Genomic DNA, 18,156 nt, shown 5'->3' with positions numbered 1-18,156 from the left:
CACATAAACCCATAATTACATATAGTAATATAGGAATAATATAAACCTATTAAACTAAAACAAAGAGAAATTGAGAACACAAGTTATACAACCATTTTCTTGTCTAAATCCTTTCCTATAATAACAACATAGGAATACTTTGTTGATGCCTAAAAAAATTGTGAGGATCAGCCATAGTTTTAACCCTCACCAATCTCTCAAAATTCCCCTTAAAATATTTCCTCCCCCACACAATCCCTCGCGAGTAGCTCGACTCTGCCCCCTCGCCAAACCCTAAATCGAGATCTCTGTAGTTCAAGTAAGCCCCGCGAGGCGACGAAGACACGTATCCCTCCATAAAGCCATACACCTCATCAATCCAGCCCACGTGTCTCGTCGTCTCGCCACCATCCCACTTCACCAAATACTGTACGTTCAACAAATTCCCCTTCCTATGTGGAAACGGCGACTCGCTTTCCCCAATTTCGTCCATTTTCCCGCCAAAAGGATCCATGATCGCGAACGCTATATCCTCCCGCGCAAGCCTCTCGATAATGCCGGACAAGGCGGATTCCGGCAAAGGCCTTTGCACGAAATCTGATTTCGCCTTGAAAGAGCTCTTGTACCTCACAATCCTATCCAGCAAAACCTCCGGCGAGCTGCTGGATTCGAATCCGGCGAAGTAGATCGCCGATTCGATCCAGCTCATCTCAATGCAGTCTAATTCCTTCACCCCTAATTCTGGAAACCTCATCTTCATCAACGGCAGCAATTCCTCTGCATTTCCCAAAAACAGAGCATTGAAGATTGCTTCGCCGGTCCCGGCGATGTGTTGAAGAACAACTCGTATGAAGAGATTTTCCGGTAGTCGACTCGCGACGTGCTGCCATTTTCCGACCAATTCAACCGCTTCCCCGTCTAGTTTCCGCTTCACGGTGAAAACAGTGACTGTTTCTGGGACTCGGACGAGCTTGATCCTCCACGCGAGGATGATCCCGAAGCTCGCCCCTCCCCCGCCTCTGATTGCCCAGAATAGATCCTCGCCCATAGATTTTCTATCGAGAATCTCGCCGTCAGCATTCATTAAATACGCGTCAATCACGTTGTCGGCCGCGAGGCCGTTTTTCCGGACCAGCGTGCCTAATCCGCCGCCGCTGATGTGGCCGCCCACGCCAACGCTGGGGCACAGCCCAGCGGGGAAGGCGTGGACTTTGCTCTTTTGAGCTATATTATAATATAGTTCGCCAAGTGTAGCACCGGTCTGCACCCAAGCCGTCTCGTCCTCGAGATGGATGCTGATTGAGCGGAGGTTGACTAGGTCAACGAGCACGTACGGAGTTTTACATGTGTAGGATAGGCCCTCGTAGTCGTGGCCCCCGCTCTTTATCCTGAGTTGGAATCCGTGCTTCTTGGAACACGTTATGGCGGTTCGAATCTCACCAGCGTTGTACGGGGTGATGATGAGCTCCGGTTCTGAGGTTGTCGAGTTGATCCATCTCGGATTCTGCTCTGCAGACTGCAGGAGACTGCGATACGATAGAGAATTTCGAGAATGGATGAAATCGAATTTTTTGATGTATCCTAAAGAAGGATTACTAGACATACATTGGATAAAACTTTCTTGATTTGCATAGCAAAACCTTACGAAAATTTGTGAGAAAACTAGGACACGAACTAGTATGTGAGATTCCATTTGCTGCCTCTTTCAAACAAGTCATGAAAATATTATGGACTATATATAAAGGTGGTGTATTGTTGCTATGACTCATTATTATATAATTATTCATCTAGGATTACATTATAACATTAATTTAGTTGAAAGGGAGGTGGCTATGACTAGTTATGATCATATGATTATCCTCTAAGATTAACTTAATTGAAGGGAGATGGCTATGACTAGTTATGATCATATGATTATCCTCTAAGATTAAGTCGTAAAATACAATCTCATGAATCAAACAGTACATATATTCAATTATGAAATATAATCTTGAATGGTTCCAAAGTGCTCCGTATATCTTTGTTTAAAAAATTTAAATATTTAATGATAGAAATCGGTGATTTCAATGGTTGTAGTAGTAATTAACTTTTATATTGAATGTCCATATATAACAATTATTCGGCAGCAAGGAATATAGTTATAATATGAACTGTTGTGTGGATTTAATAGGCAATAATATTCGTTTCTAGATTCTGCTAAGTGCTTATCTAGTTATTTGTACTTTCAATCAAATTAAAATACTATAGTAACAACTAACAAGAAATTAATAAAATTAAAAATTGATTATCATTCCATATGGATTCTAGTCAAAGCCGTCTGGGCATTATGAGCAGACACTATATAGTAGTATGATATATTAATACAATAAACTGTGTTTTGCCATGTTGTTATTTTCCAACCTATTAATATTTCTTTTTGTAGCACTATTTTAAATCATGAATTATTCAAATTTTTGTGCATTGTTTTCCCTATTCAATTTATATGAAGCTAATGAAAAAACATGAAATTTAAAAACAACCAAAATAATCACTTAATCAACACACAACTGATTTTCAGCCTCCAACACTGAGATCACAACCAAAACACAAAGCATTAAAAAGTAAAATCCCAACAAATTTACAACACAAATACATGATACATGAAAACACCAACATCAATGAATCATAGTCTCCCCTGTTCCATCTGCATCCATCAATGGCAGAGTAGGAATGCTCTGTTCATGCCTGAAGAAATTATCCGGATCAACCTTCGTCTTCACCCGCACCAGCCTCCCGAAGTTCCCCTTGAAATACCTCATGCCCCACGAGCTCGCCTCAATGAAGCTCGACCCGTTCCTGTTCTCTCCCAAGTCGAGATCCCTGTAGTTCACGTAGGCTTCTCGAGGAAGCATTGAGGCATATGCGGCCATGTAGTCGTAGAGCTCCCTTATCCATGCCACGTGCTTCGCCTCGCTTTCTGGCTTATCGTCGTTCCAAAGGGTTAGGTATTGGATCTTGTAGATCACCCCTTTCCTGTGTGGAAACGGGATCTCAGACTCCGGAATCTTCCCCATCATTCCACCGTAGGGATTTAGTATCATCAGTGGCGAATCCTCGGCCTTCAGGCGGTTCCAGAGTCCGACTAGGCCAGACTCTGGAATTGGCTTCCTGACAAAGTCCGACTTCGCCTTGAAGTAATTCTTGAAAAGGGACTTCCCCTGAAGCAGGACTTCAGGGGGAGTTTTGGCAGGATAACCTGCAATGTAGAGCACAGATTCAATCCAACTCATTTCTATGCAATCTTTCCGCGTCAATCCAAGTTCAGGAAAGCTCGCTTCGACAAGATTGATCAGTCTGTCGGCCCTGCCAAGAAACAACGCATTGTACAAGGTTTGCACCATCCTTTGGCCCTTCTGGGGGCCGTCTGCCGCCTGTATGATCACCCTGATGAAGAGATCCTCATCGAGTTTGTCAGCAATCTGCTGCCACTTGACGAGGATTTTTGTCGCGTCGTGTTCCAGGGTTTTTGGTACAGTGAATACTGTGACAATCCCTGGAACTGGGACTAGCCTCACTTTCCAGGACAAGATAATCCCAAAACTACCCCCGCCACCACCCCTGATTGCCCAGAACAAGTCCTCCCCCATCGATTCCCTATCAAGAATCCTACCACTGGCATCGACAATCCTAGCATCGATCACATTGTCTGCGCCAAGGCCATACTTCCGCATCATCGGACCGTAGGCCCCGCCTGTTATATGCCCACCGATTCCCAAACTGGGACAGAGTCCTGCAGGGAATCCGTGGGTTTTGCTTTTCTGGGATATCCTGTAGGATAGTTCCCCGACAGTAGCGCCTGCCTGGGCCCAGGCGCTATTGTCGAAGATATCCACAGTGATGGACCGGAGTTTGGACAAGTCGAGTATGATGAACGGTTGGTCGGCTTGTGAGATGTAAGAAAGGCCCTCGTAGTCATGGCCGCCACTCCTGACTCTGAGCTGAGTCCCAAGCTCCTTAGCGCAGATCACGGCAGCCTGGACGTGCGATTCGACCAACGGTGTGAAGATGAGTTTAGGCTTTGGCATGGATGAGACTAGGCATCTTAGGTTTTGTGCAGAAGACTGGAGGATTGAGTTGAAAGAGGCGTTGGCCGGAGTCGAAAATGCGGTCGAGAAAGGGATGGAAAGCTCGGAGTTGAGGTTGATGCATTGATAGAAGGATTCATGAATTGGTTGGGAGGCACAAGAAGAGATTACTATTATTGCTACAAGTGTGTGTAGTGTGAGAAAAGAAGAGGTGGGATATCCCATGATGAATTTGGCATAGAAAGATTAGATTGAGAGGAGATGTATTTATGGGTGGTGTTGATGATAATGCAAAAGCTTTTAGCTAAAGATGGTAGTACATTATTTGAGTTAGGGCCTTGGAATGATTAAGGTTAGAAAATGGGTTAATTTGCTTTTAGGAAGTTGAAAGATTGGGGTTGCACTTTTGACTGAGACTTTGGATTGCAACATTTTCTATCTCTTTATCAATATCATGAATAAGTAATGTTTTTGTGAATTGAGTTTAACCCTTCGTAAATACTCATTAATAAACTTGTAATAGGCGATTGATAGTGTTACTTCAAAGGCTCTTCTCAATCTTAAGTAGCGAAAATAGCACGTTTGTTCATAAGCTCAAGTGCACTCAACTATCTATAAAGTTCTGAAGATAGAGAGAGTTCACCTTAAACAAAATTGAAATACTTCTATTAGCAAAAACTTTGTAAAGAACATGAAAAAAAAAAAGAAAACAACAAAGCCCAACATTAACAAATTTTCAGTTATTTACTGTGCTATATTGCTATCAATTCCACCAATTATGGTGGTTCAACACCTCGTCCCTTAAGCATGAGGTCAGAGGTTCGATCTCTGCTCGTATGTGAATGGAGCGAACTATTTGGTCGCTTAGTATGATGACTGTTGACAATGTTAAGAAAAAACAATATATAAACCACAAGAAACAGATCATTGAATTTGTAATGTTTGCATTGGGATTAATTAGTGACATTAGACAGTTTATGATAGAATTGAAAAGGTGATTATAAAAGTAAAAAGTTATGTGTCCTCTAAGTAAAAAGTTAAGAATTTTGTAACGACTTTGCGGTAATTGGGGCGCTTACTATGTAAAACTCATCTTTATGGTCAAATTTAAAGATTTTCAGTTTTGACTTACACTACTTGTAGTTTTTGAGATACAAATTGCACTCAATTACGAATTATTGTCACTAAATTATTTTAAATATCAATAATTACGAATTGTTGTAATTAACTTATTTTAAGATACACTAGTAATCGATCATATCAATTGCTAGCATAAAAAATATTTTAAATTTAAAATCAACACACGCACAATCACATCATCTCCATCATTATATGCTAAGAAAAAGGTTGGACTAAAGTCCCTTTTTGATCCTTAACATATGACGATTTTTTGATTTTGGTCCGTAACATTATCTTTTGAATTATTTGATCCTTAACAAATAAAAATCGATCACATTTGGTCCGAAATGGATGGAATTGTTAAAAATTAACAGTCAACTAAGTTTAAATCAATTTTGACTGGATTAAGACTTTTAATTATATTTAATTAATGTATAATATCTAATTAACCAAAACCAGAAAAATAACAAAATTTTAAGTAAATAATAATTATCACTATTACAATATAAAATTAAACAAAAATTGATACAAGAAAAGAAAGAAAAGAAAGAGGAAATACGAAATCCCCTCATTCTCTGAATCGCGATATCGCCTCCCGCTCACAATCTATCTCACTTTGCAAACCAGCGAAGAAAGCCTAGTTTTCGCCGGCGAATCGGAGTGAGGTTCTCGCCGGCGATTCCACAGTAGTTCGCGGTGGCGATTTACATACAAATTCGTACCGGAATCGGAGGTCACGTCCACCGCCATTCCCACCGGTCTCTCTGCTATAGTTCGAACGGTCCATAGTTGGTGAGTTGAGCTTAATTGATGGAAGATGAAGAAGATGGAAGATGAAGAAGATGGAAGATTATACGAAACGAAGAAGGAGATGGAAGATGAAGAAGGATTCTAGGGTTTTTAAATGATTGAAGCAAAGTCTTTTAATAAATAAAACTAATTTTAAAAAAAATAGAATTGATTTGAAAAAGAAAAAGAAATCTAAATTTTTAAAGTCTAAATCCGGTCAAAATTATATTAAGTTTCGTTGACCGTTAAGTTTTAACGGCTCCGTCCATTTCGGACCAAATGTGATCGATTTTCATTTGTTAAGGACCAAATAATTCAAAAGATAATGTTACGGACCAAAATAAAAGAAATGGTCAAATGTTAAGGAATAAAAAGGACCTTTACTCAAAAGGTTGTTAGTGGCAACTTTGTGAAATTACTGCATGCATCGATAAAATTAGACATTAATTAGTTGGGACCAACGTCCCAATAAAAAGAATTTGCAGGTGAAGCAGCAAATTATTATATTATCCAAAAGAGTTGGTAAAAAAGTATTACACTCGATTGATATGCGTCAGATGCGCATATATATACTTTCATCAACAAATTTACGTCTTTTATTAATATAAATCAAAATCATTGATGCTAGCGCCCCAGTTTTCTACTACCACGTAGGTTCAAATTAATTATGATTCATGATAATTAATAAAAAGATAATAAAAGGTTGATTATGCATGTTTTTTATGTAGAATAGTATAATAAGTTAATAATTAATAAAATCTCATTATGTTCAGTTGTAGTATTATGGTATCTAATAATTGAGTAGGATCAACTTGAATTTGTTAAATTTCTTCTTTGTAACGATGATGATTATGTTTTGAGCTTATGTGACATTAAGAAATATTCATTGATGATGTTTTGAGCTTATGTGACAGTGACATTAAGAAAAATTCATTCGCGCATGTATTTTAATCATAGACGGAGAAAGTAATACTAAAAAAATGCAGAACTTAAATATTAAAAGGCAATAGATATAAGTTACAGTCAAACCTATATTTAAAGTAAATAATACACAATTACATAAAACATGAAAACATACCACGTTTAAATCCATTAGTCCATTATTTGTATAATTCTAATTATTATTTTTTAAAAATTTAATAAAATATTATACCCACATGTCTATCAAATTAAAGATAACGATACAAATTTTCAACTTGCTTCTAGCCTTCCTTTTTCCAAACTAACGATGTCGATTTGCATAGGAAAAAAAAAGCCTCTTCAATACCCTTGTTATAAGCTAAACTCATTTAATAAAACTGTTGGTTCAGTTAATCAAATTAATCAAACTCAGCATATGGGCTTGTAAACTCATTTACATAAGCCAAATTAATTGATTGATTGGGCCAATAGTTTAAGGGGAGTCCACCAACCCAAATCCAAATTCAAACCCATTAATTTAAGTATAACATAATCATGCGGCACTATTTATTCTTCTTCCAATATTTTTCTTCGTCACAGAATTTCAACTTCAACATCTGGTGCAATTCGTTGTCCTATTAAGATTATATAGTTCGGCTTCGAGTCTTTTTAAAATCCCAATTAAACACCAAGTCCTTTAATGCAATTTCACATTTTTTGCTTTCATGAACAGTGCAAACGCAAATAGAGTTGTCAAATGGGCCGGATCACCCAGCCCGGCCCAGGCACGTTGAGGCCCGTCTATATTTAGGCCTAGCCCGCGTCTACCACCACATTTTATTATGGTATCTAGACGGGCCTGTCTATGGTATCAAATTAGTTAAGTTTTTTTTTAATGTAATTAGGTAATTAACCACTAATAATTGCATCGATAGAGAAATATACAATTGTTAATGGTTGATTATATAATTACATTAAAAAAACCTAATTATATAACGTTGGCCTCTGATGGGCTTGGGCCTGGGCTAGTCTCAGGCTTTGGCTGGACTTCGGATGGTCCCGGGCCTGGGTTTACAAAATAGCCCAATTGGAGCTCATTTTAACCAATGAGCCCAGCCTAGGCCCGCTTCGTTTCACTAATGGGCTGGGCTAGCCAAGTCCGGTCGACAACTCTAAACACAAATTATAATTACACTGTTGAAAAATGCCAAACTATATTTTGTGGTTGTTATGATAACTGGATGATTTGAGCCTGTTTACCTCAAAATAGGATTTGGTGATTTGCTGGAGACTAATATTTAGCTTACAGATGAAGTGTTCTCTCACTTACCATGGCAGGATGTAGCATCATACAAAGACCATTTTTCAATAGATAATTTAATAAGTCCATATATGCTCGTCCCTCAAAATACACTAAACGGATGATTTCTATCAAATCATATTGTTCTTTCACTTCAAGTAACAAAATTTAATGTATACTAGCTAATTTATATCGTATATCTATTGCATCTTGAGTGAACAACATGTGGCACACCATTGAATTCAAGATTCCAAAATGTTTTTATTTCTTGCATAATTATAAATGAACTCGTATTATATCGCTATATGTCAATCATCATATAAAATGTTACAGTACTAGAAGCCAATATATATAGACGATCTTAATTAAGTAACATTATTGATTGAACATAAGAAATTTTAACCTAAAACTCCTTTCTTGTTTGGATTCTCTTATTTGGCAGAGGTGGAATGCTCTGCTCATGGCTAAAGAAATTAGAGGGATCAACCACACTCTTAATTCTCACCAATCTATCAAAATTATCCCCAAAATATTTCTTCCCATAAATCTTAGCCTCATTATAAGCATCCACGCCATCTCCCTCGGATTTGCTACCAATCTCAATATCTCTATAGTTCAAAAAAGCCCTCCTCGGGTTCTTGGACACAAACGGCTCCATGTAATCATACAAATCCCTCACTATCTCTAAATGTTTATCCACCACCCCCGGGCCTACTTCATTCCACATATAGAAGTATTGAATCTTGAAAATGTTCCCCTCCCTATGAGGAAATGCCGCCGCCGTCGCCGGAATCTCATTCATTCGGCCGCCGTACGGATTGAATTGCAAAGTAAAACCATCTCCGATCCGCCTGAGCAATCCATCGAGTCCGGTTATTGAAATTGGGCTTGTCACATAGTCCGATTTGACTTTGAACGTGGACGCGCCCTGGTTTTGGGCTAGCAAGTCCATTACTGGGGCGTCGTCGGGGAATTTTGCCCATCGCATGGCGGCTTTGATCCAACTCATTTCCTTGCAATGATGTTTCTCTAACCCTAGCTCGGGAAACTGCGTCGTGGAAATTCGGACGAAGTCATCTGAATTTCCGAGGTACATTGCTACAAAAGTAACGGTAGCTGCCGCGTTCCCACTTGGCAAGATTTCAGCCCTAACGAATAAATCGTTGTCGAATTTGTCGGCTATAAATTGCCAGCGGTGGAGAATTTCCGTCGCGTTTTCGTCTTGGGTTTTCGTGACCTCAAAAACCGTCACTGGATTAGGTATAGTGACTAATTTGACTTTGAACGCCAGGACCACCGCGAAACTGGCGGCGCCGCCGCCTCTGATGGCCCAGAAAAGGTCTTCGCCCATCGCCTCCCGGTCGAGGATTCTCCCGCTAGCATCGACTACTCTTGCATCGACCACGTTGTCGATGGAGAGGCCGTATTTTCGAAGGAGATTGCCGTAGCCGCCGCCGCTGATGTGGCCGCCGATTCCTAAGGTGGGGCAGACACCGGCCGGGAAAGCTAGGGTTTCGCTTGTTTCCCAGATTTTGTAGTATAGCTCACCAAGTGTAGCGCCAGACTGCACCCAAGCAGTGGGTGTGGGTGCAGTCTGGTTTGTCAGGTCTATCTGGATAGACCTCAGGTTTAACATGTCCAGGATGGCGAATGGGGATTTGGATGTGTAGGAGAGGCCTTCATAGTCGTGGCCACCGCTCCGGATTCTAAGATGCAGAGTGGCCGCCTTCGCGCATATCACGACCTTTCCAACTTGGGATTCGTCGGTTGGGGTTAAGATTAGGGTTGGTTTTAGGGTTTGGGAAGTTTTGAAACGGTCATTTCTGATGTATTCTTGGAGAACTGAGGTGTAGTTTTTGCTATGTGTTGTGTAAATTATGGATTGTGGGACATTTCTTGTTGTTAGGCATGGAATGAATGAGTCCGTAGAAGCGTAAGAAGAAGAATTCAAATAACAAAACAAGAGGAAAAGACTATAAAGCGGAAAGTGACTCATTGTATGTGGTATTGTTATGTTATTGTAATGTTTGCTCGTTGCGGATTATATATATAGTTGTTGATGTAGATTGATATGGTGGTATCAAGTATTAGAATTGATTGTCTTGATTTTCCTTTTCTATATTTTGTAACATTGTTATATTCAAATATCCCATTATTCATGCCAAATTTTCTATTTTTGTTTTGTGACAAAAGGTGCCACATAAATTTTTTGGAAAAAAAGTAAACTATCATTAACACATCCAATTAATCACTTTATATGGAGTAAATCTTTTTTTTCTCTTTATTCACACATTCAACTATTTTTAAGATAGAGGAAATACAATATTTATTATAAAAAAAATATTTTTTAATACACTATAGAAAAAGAAAACTAATCTGGTTATCTACTATAAAGTGTATTTGACTAGTCAAGTTTATAAAATCTTGAATGCAGGAGTACATGTTTGAATCGCGGTAATATTTTACAATGATTACTACATATGCTAGGTTATAATTCATTTATATAAGTTTATAGTTATATTCTAGACTTTCTAGGAGGTCAATAAGAATATTATTATTTCTTGTTGTTCATTAATTATGAAATGTGAACCACAGCAATTCATTCCACCGTCATTTTATAGAAAATAAATAGTGTAACATCCTATTTTATGCTTTCTCTCGTTTGATTTCCCATGCACTAATGAAAAACAAAAAAGCGTAAACATATCCCTTTTTGAAAACTAAATATTTCATATTTAATGATGGAGGGACTATATATCAATAAATATGTTGTATAAGCACATGTGTTGCTAATAAAGACTAATCATATTTCTAATTAAGAAGTTGATCCTGCACATTAGCTCATTCAATTCCCATCGTCTTCTTCACTTCACACAACACAAACAAGACGTAGGTTCTACATTTCTGAAAGTTGCATCTTAGCTTATCCCTCAGCTTGAACAACTATTAGTGCTATCAGAAACAATAGCAAAAATTCAAAAGTTAAGCTAATAAGTGTAGAAACCATATGAAATCTTCTATTTGTCGAGGAACCGAATAGAAAGTAAGGTCTCAACTGTCAGAAGAACGATTAGCTATTTTATGTACTCTATCTACAGTACACTGTGACGTATGTCTCTAATCGTCTAAAAGATACATAGCTGTAAAAAAATTCCACAGTTTAATTCAATATGGATTAAGGTGTGCTTCCGTTCTATAGTTTATGTTCCTTGATAGGTCGTATTCTAGACCTTGGTTACTAGTCAATATGATGAGCTTAATGTGCAGTATTTGCAAGAAAAGTTGCTTAAGTGTGCAAGAAAGGGTACAAGTCAGCAGGGAAATGGTCGGGAAACTCAAGTGAAAAGGACGCTAGAAGGGTGCAATACTGACCAGGATGCATGCCAAAAGGCTCGAGATAGAGAAGGAAGGAATGCTAGGAAACGACCAACTACTTAACGAGGGCAAAAGCGACAATGCACAAGGAAGATACAACCCTAATTTTAGGGCAAGCCACCCTATAAATAGACATGAAGAAAAACACATGAAGTCACACCAGCTCACACTTAGAAACCGCACTCATTGCAAGACTAGCTCACATACTTCCCGTTCCTCGCCGTCAGTTATGATCACTTGAAGGCCTTGGCACACCGCCAAGGAGAGCTTGCCATCACCTCATCCAGTTGTTGAAATTCGCAAGAACATCGTTGCATCGCTCGTGGGGCAAAACAATATTAACTTGCTTTCATAGTTTAACTTCGTATTTTGTTATTTTCGTTGAACCTATCATTTAATTTGCATCTTTACTATGTTTCCGAAGAATTGTGTTTTGATATTCAGACTCTATGGAATGAAGTTTATTTTTGTTCTCTGTAACGACCCGCCATTCAAGGGTACAATAATAATGACGATCGCTATCTAGGAAGACTTAAATGCATCAAAGATCATAGGCTAGGGTTCCATTTAAAAAGGGATTTAACCAAAACATTTAATGAACAATTAAATAGGAGAAGAATAATGCCTTAGCAAAGAAATCCAACAAAAGGCTATCGCAATAAATGCTTATCAAAGTTTCCAAAATAATTCCAACTGTTCCATATCCAAAATATTCCCACGAAATAAAAGAGTTTAACCCAACCAAAAGATCACAATTTTTCATAATATAGCGGAAGCGACCAAGAAAGAAGTGAAGCTATGTATGGAGACACAACGACACTTAAAGTTTCAACAGATCATGTTATTATTTCCTACTCAACACCGCCGCCCGCTCGTCACCGCTCAACCTGCACATAGGGAAAACACATGCAGGGCTGAGTACTATAATCATACTCAGTGGACTCATTGCCGAAAACAGTTTTATCACAAATAGTAATTATCATGCCATTTTCAAGTGTCCGTCGGGGTTTTAACTTTAGAAAGACCCGAGGCACCAAAATATATTCTTTATCAAATATCACGGTCGCGCAACCATTTTTCACATCGACGTTTACCATATCCTCATTCTACATGACAAGGAATGCGGCCGCAATCCAGGTCACTAGACCGGCCAACCCGTACGCTGACACTCGGTCTAACATTGGTGTACACTAACCCAAGTAGAGTTTGCGGCTCTACAAGGATCCGAATTCGATTAAATCAATAGTGGCATAGCCACGAGGGATAGGCACGACAAAACAAATCAAGGCATGATAACACATATCTCATTCTCATCAATATCAGTTTAGGACAATGTCCTTATTTTAAAAGAAAGCCCACCTCGTCGGCTTAGCTCGAAAGTATTCTCTTCTCCTCGTTTATCACGCTGAGAGCGCGAAGTATCACCTTTAAATTAGGCGTATCACAAATCAGTTTCAATCATTGATTTCAAATCATGCATGTTCCCACGTTTCCCTTTTTCCCATCGATAAATCTTTAATATCATCATTCAAAAATCGAAGTACGATTAGCATATCATTTTTATTCGAATAACAACTCCAAATTCACCATTAAATCGTGTCACGCATGAGTGTTCTACACACACAACACACGCACACGAACACAACACATGTGCACGCACGCCGAGGCGTGCGTACACACACACACACTCACACATGTATCCCAAAATTCACCGATTAATTTCCCATTCACTCGATCTATATGCATGTGGACTCAAGAACACCGATTAATCGGTAGAAGAAGAGAAGATCAAAATTAAAGTACCTTTTCCAAAAGAACGAACGGTAGAAACAAATTATAGCCTTGATTCTTCAATAAACTCTTGAATTTCAACTTGAATTCTTCTCAATTGATGAAGAAATCTTGGAGAAAAGATGAAGAAAATTTGGAGAGAGTGGGGGAGAGAGATTTCGAAAATTGGGAGGAGTGGGAGGCGTGATTTGTGTTGCTAGGGTTTAGGATCTCTCATGTATTTATAGAGTGCCAAAATAATATCTTTAATTAAGTAAATTAAAGATTTGAGAAGATATGGAGAGATTTGAATATAGTAGTTGGCGTGTAAAACCGTTGAGAACTAGGAGGATTTCGAAAATTCTAGGCTATTTAATTAGCCTATGATTTAATTCAAATATTTCACGGAGTAGAATAATATATCACGGAGCAGAATAAAATAATTAAATCCTCCCCAAATAATAGTAGGAAGTGGCGGTTTTTATGCCTCTCTCACAAGGGATTTAAATTCAAATCCTAATTTAATTAGGATATGGAAATATCTTCTTAGATATGGCAAGATATGGTAAGATATTCTAGCATATTTATATTTATTCATGGAAGAGAATAAATAAGAGATCAAATAATATAATAAATAATTCCCTCTTCTCCAATATATGAGATTTTCGAAAATCTCATGGAAAATCAAAGTGGAGTTTTCGAAAATTCCAAGGTGGAATTAAAGTATAATCGGACTTTGGATTTAATTTGGATAATCATCCCAAACAAATAATTAAATCCAAGAAAAATAGGATTTCTTCTCCAAATAATAATAAGAGGGATCGAATAATTCCACATGATTAAATAATGCTCCTATTTAATTCTCACTCATCCCTTAGGAAAAATAATCCACCACAATTATATTACTCCGCATCAAATATTCACGTATTTAATTTCACTTCCACTTCATCTTTTTCCACGACTTTGACCATTCCACGGCCATGTCATATTTTCCACATCTTTGACTATTCAATAGCCACGTCATAATTTCATCAAGTTGACTATTCAACACAATCTAAATTCTCATACGCAATTAGGTCACAAAGACACCATGCAATTAATTACTCATCAATTAATCCACATATCATAGCATTTAAGGCATTTAATGCAAAAATTTTATAACCCGAAAATTAGGATTTTGAAAAAGTGGGGCGTTACACTAACTAACAAAATCAAGAAACAAGAAACAAGAGCCTCAACGGCTACTTTCTAACAAACTAACTAACTCCAACGGCTAGTTTCTACTTGTTTCTTTCTCTACTCTTTAGCACTCTATCTTTTAGTTTCTAGACTGAATGTGAACTCTAATCTTACAATTCTCCACCTGAGTGCACACTTCAGTCCTTGCAGCAAACTTTGATCAATGCCTTGCAATGATCAAACTTGTCTCTCCCTAGAGACTTTGTTAGCATACCAGCTGGATTGTGTAAAGTGTCAATCTTGACCACCTTCACTCTTCCCTTCTCTGTTTCATCCCTGATAAAATGCAGCCTGACATCTATGTGTTTGCTCCTCTCATGAAAATATTGATGTTTAGCCAAACATATAGCTGAGCTGCTGTCACAATGAACAACCACGGTTTTCTTATCAAAACCAAAATTTGAGACCACACCCTGAATCCAAAAGCTCTCCTGCACTGCTGCTGTGAGAGCCATATACTCAGCTTCTGTTGTTGACAAAACAACAACACTTTGTAGTCCTGACTTCCAGCTGACCACAGTACCAAACATAGTAAAGAGATAACCAGTTTGGGACTTCCTATTGTCTAGATTAATAGCACAGTCAGCATCACAGTAGCCCACCACTACCTCTTCACTCACCTTATCACAACCATTGAAAACAATTCCCCAGTCACTAGTGTACTTCATATACCTCAGAATCCACTTAAGAGCATTCCAATGCTCCTTCCAGGATCAGCCATGTACCTGCTAGTAACTGATATAGCATGAGCCAGGTCTGGCCTAGTGCAGATCATAGTGTACATTATGCTTCCAACCACACTAGCATAAGGAATAGACTCTATCTCCTACTTGCTTAGATTTAGGAGCCTGCTCCTTTGATAGCTTGAAACTTTGTGAAAGAGGAGTTGGGGCAGCTTTGGCATTGTCCATCTTGAACCTCTTCAGAACCTTCTCAATGTAATATGTCTGTAGTAGCCATAATTTCTTAGAGCTTCTGTCTCTCTGGATGTTAATCCCCAGGATCTTTCTTGTTTCACCCAGATCCTTCATTTCAGAACTAGACATCAGATTTGCCTTTACTTTATTTATCTCAGTCACAGATGGCCCTGCAATGAGCATATCATCTACATAAAGTAATAGATAGGCAACTGGAGTACTGCCCTTTTTCTTTATGTAAATGCAGTCACCAAACTTTGACATTATGAAGCCAATTCTCATCATCTGTTCATCAAACTTCTTATTCCACTGCCTAGGACTTTGTTTAAGTCCATAGAGGCTTTCCTTTAGCAAGCAGACCTTATTTTCTTCTCCAACCTTCACATAACCCTCAGGCTGATCCATGAAAATATCTCCTCAAGGTCTCCATTGAGAAAAGCAGTCTTCACATCAAACTGCTGTAAGTCCCAATCAAGTTGATTCACCACAACAAGCAATATCCTAATAGAAGTGTGCTTAACAACAGGGGCAAACACCTCATTAAAATCAACATCTTGAACCGCGTTCAGTTCCTTCCGCTGTGCATTGAAGCAAGTGAAATCCTTTATTTCTCTAAAGACTCTGATAACTAGCCAGTATATTGTATGGTCCCCGACTCGAGTCATTGTGATTGAGCCATTCTATTCATGTATTCAACGTTTATACTCTACAGACAGAAAGTTCAACCATTAAAATCCTTCTTTTCGTATTCAACCCACATTCTTAATATCCACCATAGTCACGGTATATCGAACTTTGCTATAATTAGCAAAGTTGGGTCGTGACAATCAAACAAATCTGGTTAAAAATTAACCCTAATTATTGTATTTCTTACATACTTTTCAAACTTATCATCAAGAATCATAGTCCAATGCCATAGTGATATCGAATTCCGAACTTTGTTTCTCTATTTAAAAAGTCAAGAACTGCGAATTAAAATAAACTTGAAATAAAAATCCTAGTTTCAATCAAATTAAACAGTCAACACATAATGAAGGGACCAAACCACTGTCTTACTTTGGATTGGTGTTCATCCCCATTGTGGACCACCAAAAGACACAGCTTCCTAACACAACGAATGGAGACCACCAACCATTCAGAATGGTGCAAATAATCTGGGATCACGTGGGAACCCGCCTACCACCAACAACTGCGGGACCACCACCAACGTTGTGCACTCGATCAAGATTCAAGTAACAAATAGGAAATTTGTCAAATGTTTGTAGGATTTTTTAAATTTAAGAGGTTTTAGTATCTCAAATGTAAAATATTCATTTCCCGATTAGTTCTAGCGTGGAGTGTTTGGCCAATTGACACTGTAATAATCCACATAGAAATTTCACACATAATGGGCAACATATGATCCACGTATATTAAATTGACACGTAAGAATGACTGTTTGCCAAGACAACTCATCGTAAAAAAAAATATAAACAACACTTAAAATTTGTGATATAATTAAATATTATAAAGTTTAGAAAAAAGTCAACTAATTGACAAATAAAGCTCTTTTAATTTTGTGTAAATTGGGAAAAAAACCATACTGCAATCTGTGATTTCATGCAATTTATCTGCTCTAATCGACAATGAATTATCAGTTGCTAATCAGTAATCACCGTTCCCGATCGTTACTCAGAAAAAAAGGAGCAATCGCAATTGATCGACGCCGCTGGCGTAATTTATTAGTTATACCGCCGTAATTTTGTGTTAATAGGGATGATTTGTGATAAATGTTCGACTGTAAGGATTTTGAGCTAGAGTTGTTATTTTGAGCAAATTAATATGTCTGGTAAATGCATTTTAAATCATTTTTTCTTCAGTTTCTTTTATTTCATTCAATTTGAATATATTTGTGTTCGCTCCGTGGTGAATTCTTTGCCTAATATATTACTCCATCTAAGTTGAACACGAAGAAGACCTCCGGGTACTTATCAGAGTAAGTGCTCGTGTGCTTAAAATTACACATTAAAATTCGTGTCAATTGACAAACCCAAAAGGCCTATTTTTAGAGTATGGTTTTTAATTTTTATAAAGAATTAATTATGAATAATGCCAAAATAATGACACGAGCACAATCTTTAATTGAAATTAATTGATTTAATTTTGATTTATCTTTGTTTGTTTTGTAGTTGATCGAGATGAAAGGCTATTCTCTAACTATTATTGATGAAAACTATGAAAAATTTGAAGATTTTATATAATTCTATCACTAAGAACAAAAAATATCTAAAACTTAAAATCATTTTATTAAGAAAATTTTTATTACAAGAGATTATTTTCAAAAGTTTTTAGGCCCGAACCAATGGGTTAACCTGGAACCCGGCGGGTTAGTGTTAAGGTTGAAAATTTATGACCCAGAAAATTCATAACCTGAATAGCCCACACCCAAATAGCCCGGCAACCCGAGTGGCTTGGCCCGAACCCGAACGGGTTAGCCCGATTGACATCCCTAGTAACATGTCAAGTTTGGGTAGCATAACTAAAGGAGTGATCTTTAACTAGGCGTGCTAGAGCAATTAATGCGGGGCTCGTAGAAATGGTTCAAGGCAAACCAAACGATAGAAATGGATTGTTTTGATGCATTTAATTCTCCGAAAAGGCAAACCAAACACCTTACACTCCATTTATTAATGTTAATAATATGGGAACAACCACTTCTATATCG

At 38.0% G+C, this 18,156-nt stretch overlaps 3 protein-coding genes across 3 annotated transcripts; all 3 read right to left on the bottom strand.

Annotated features, from left to right (window-relative positions):
• Positions 1-115: 115 nt before the first annotated feature.
• LOC125209494 (berberine bridge enzyme-like 23) lies at positions 116-1,672 on the bottom strand. Its single transcript, XM_048109092.1, has one exon. The coding sequence runs from the start codon at positions 1,670-1,672 to the stop codon at positions 116-118; it is 1,557 nt and encodes a 518-aa protein (XP_047965049.1).
• An 814-nt stretch (positions 1,673-2,486) lies between these two features.
• On the bottom strand, positions 2,487-4,328 carry LOC125210991 (berberine bridge enzyme-like 13). Its single transcript, XM_048110659.1, has one exon. It carries the CDS (start codon positions 4,266-4,268, stop codon positions 2,634-2,636), a length of 1,635 nt encoding a protein of 544 aa, XP_047966616.1. The 5' UTR covers positions 4,269-4,328; the 3' UTR covers positions 2,487-2,633.
• Positions 4,329-8,554: 4,226 nt separating this feature from the next.
• LOC125209493 (berberine bridge enzyme-like 8) lies at positions 8,555-10,147 on the bottom strand. The gene has a single exon (XM_048109091.1). It carries the CDS (start codon positions 10,145-10,147, stop codon positions 8,555-8,557), a length of 1,593 nt encoding a protein of 530 aa, XP_047965048.1.
• Between the last annotated feature and the right edge of the window lie 8,009 nt (positions 10,148-18,156).

The sequence above is a fragment of the Salvia hispanica genome, chromosome 3, assembly GCF_023119035.1.
Source record: "Salvia hispanica cultivar TCC Black 2014 chromosome 3, UniMelb_Shisp_WGS_1.0, whole genome shotgun sequence".
Taxonomy (NCBI): domain Eukaryota; kingdom Viridiplantae; phylum Streptophyta; class Magnoliopsida; order Lamiales; family Lamiaceae; genus Salvia; species Salvia hispanica.
The sequence above is the reverse complement of the archived record's forward strand: the minus strand, read 5'-3'. Positions and strand labels throughout refer to the sequence as shown.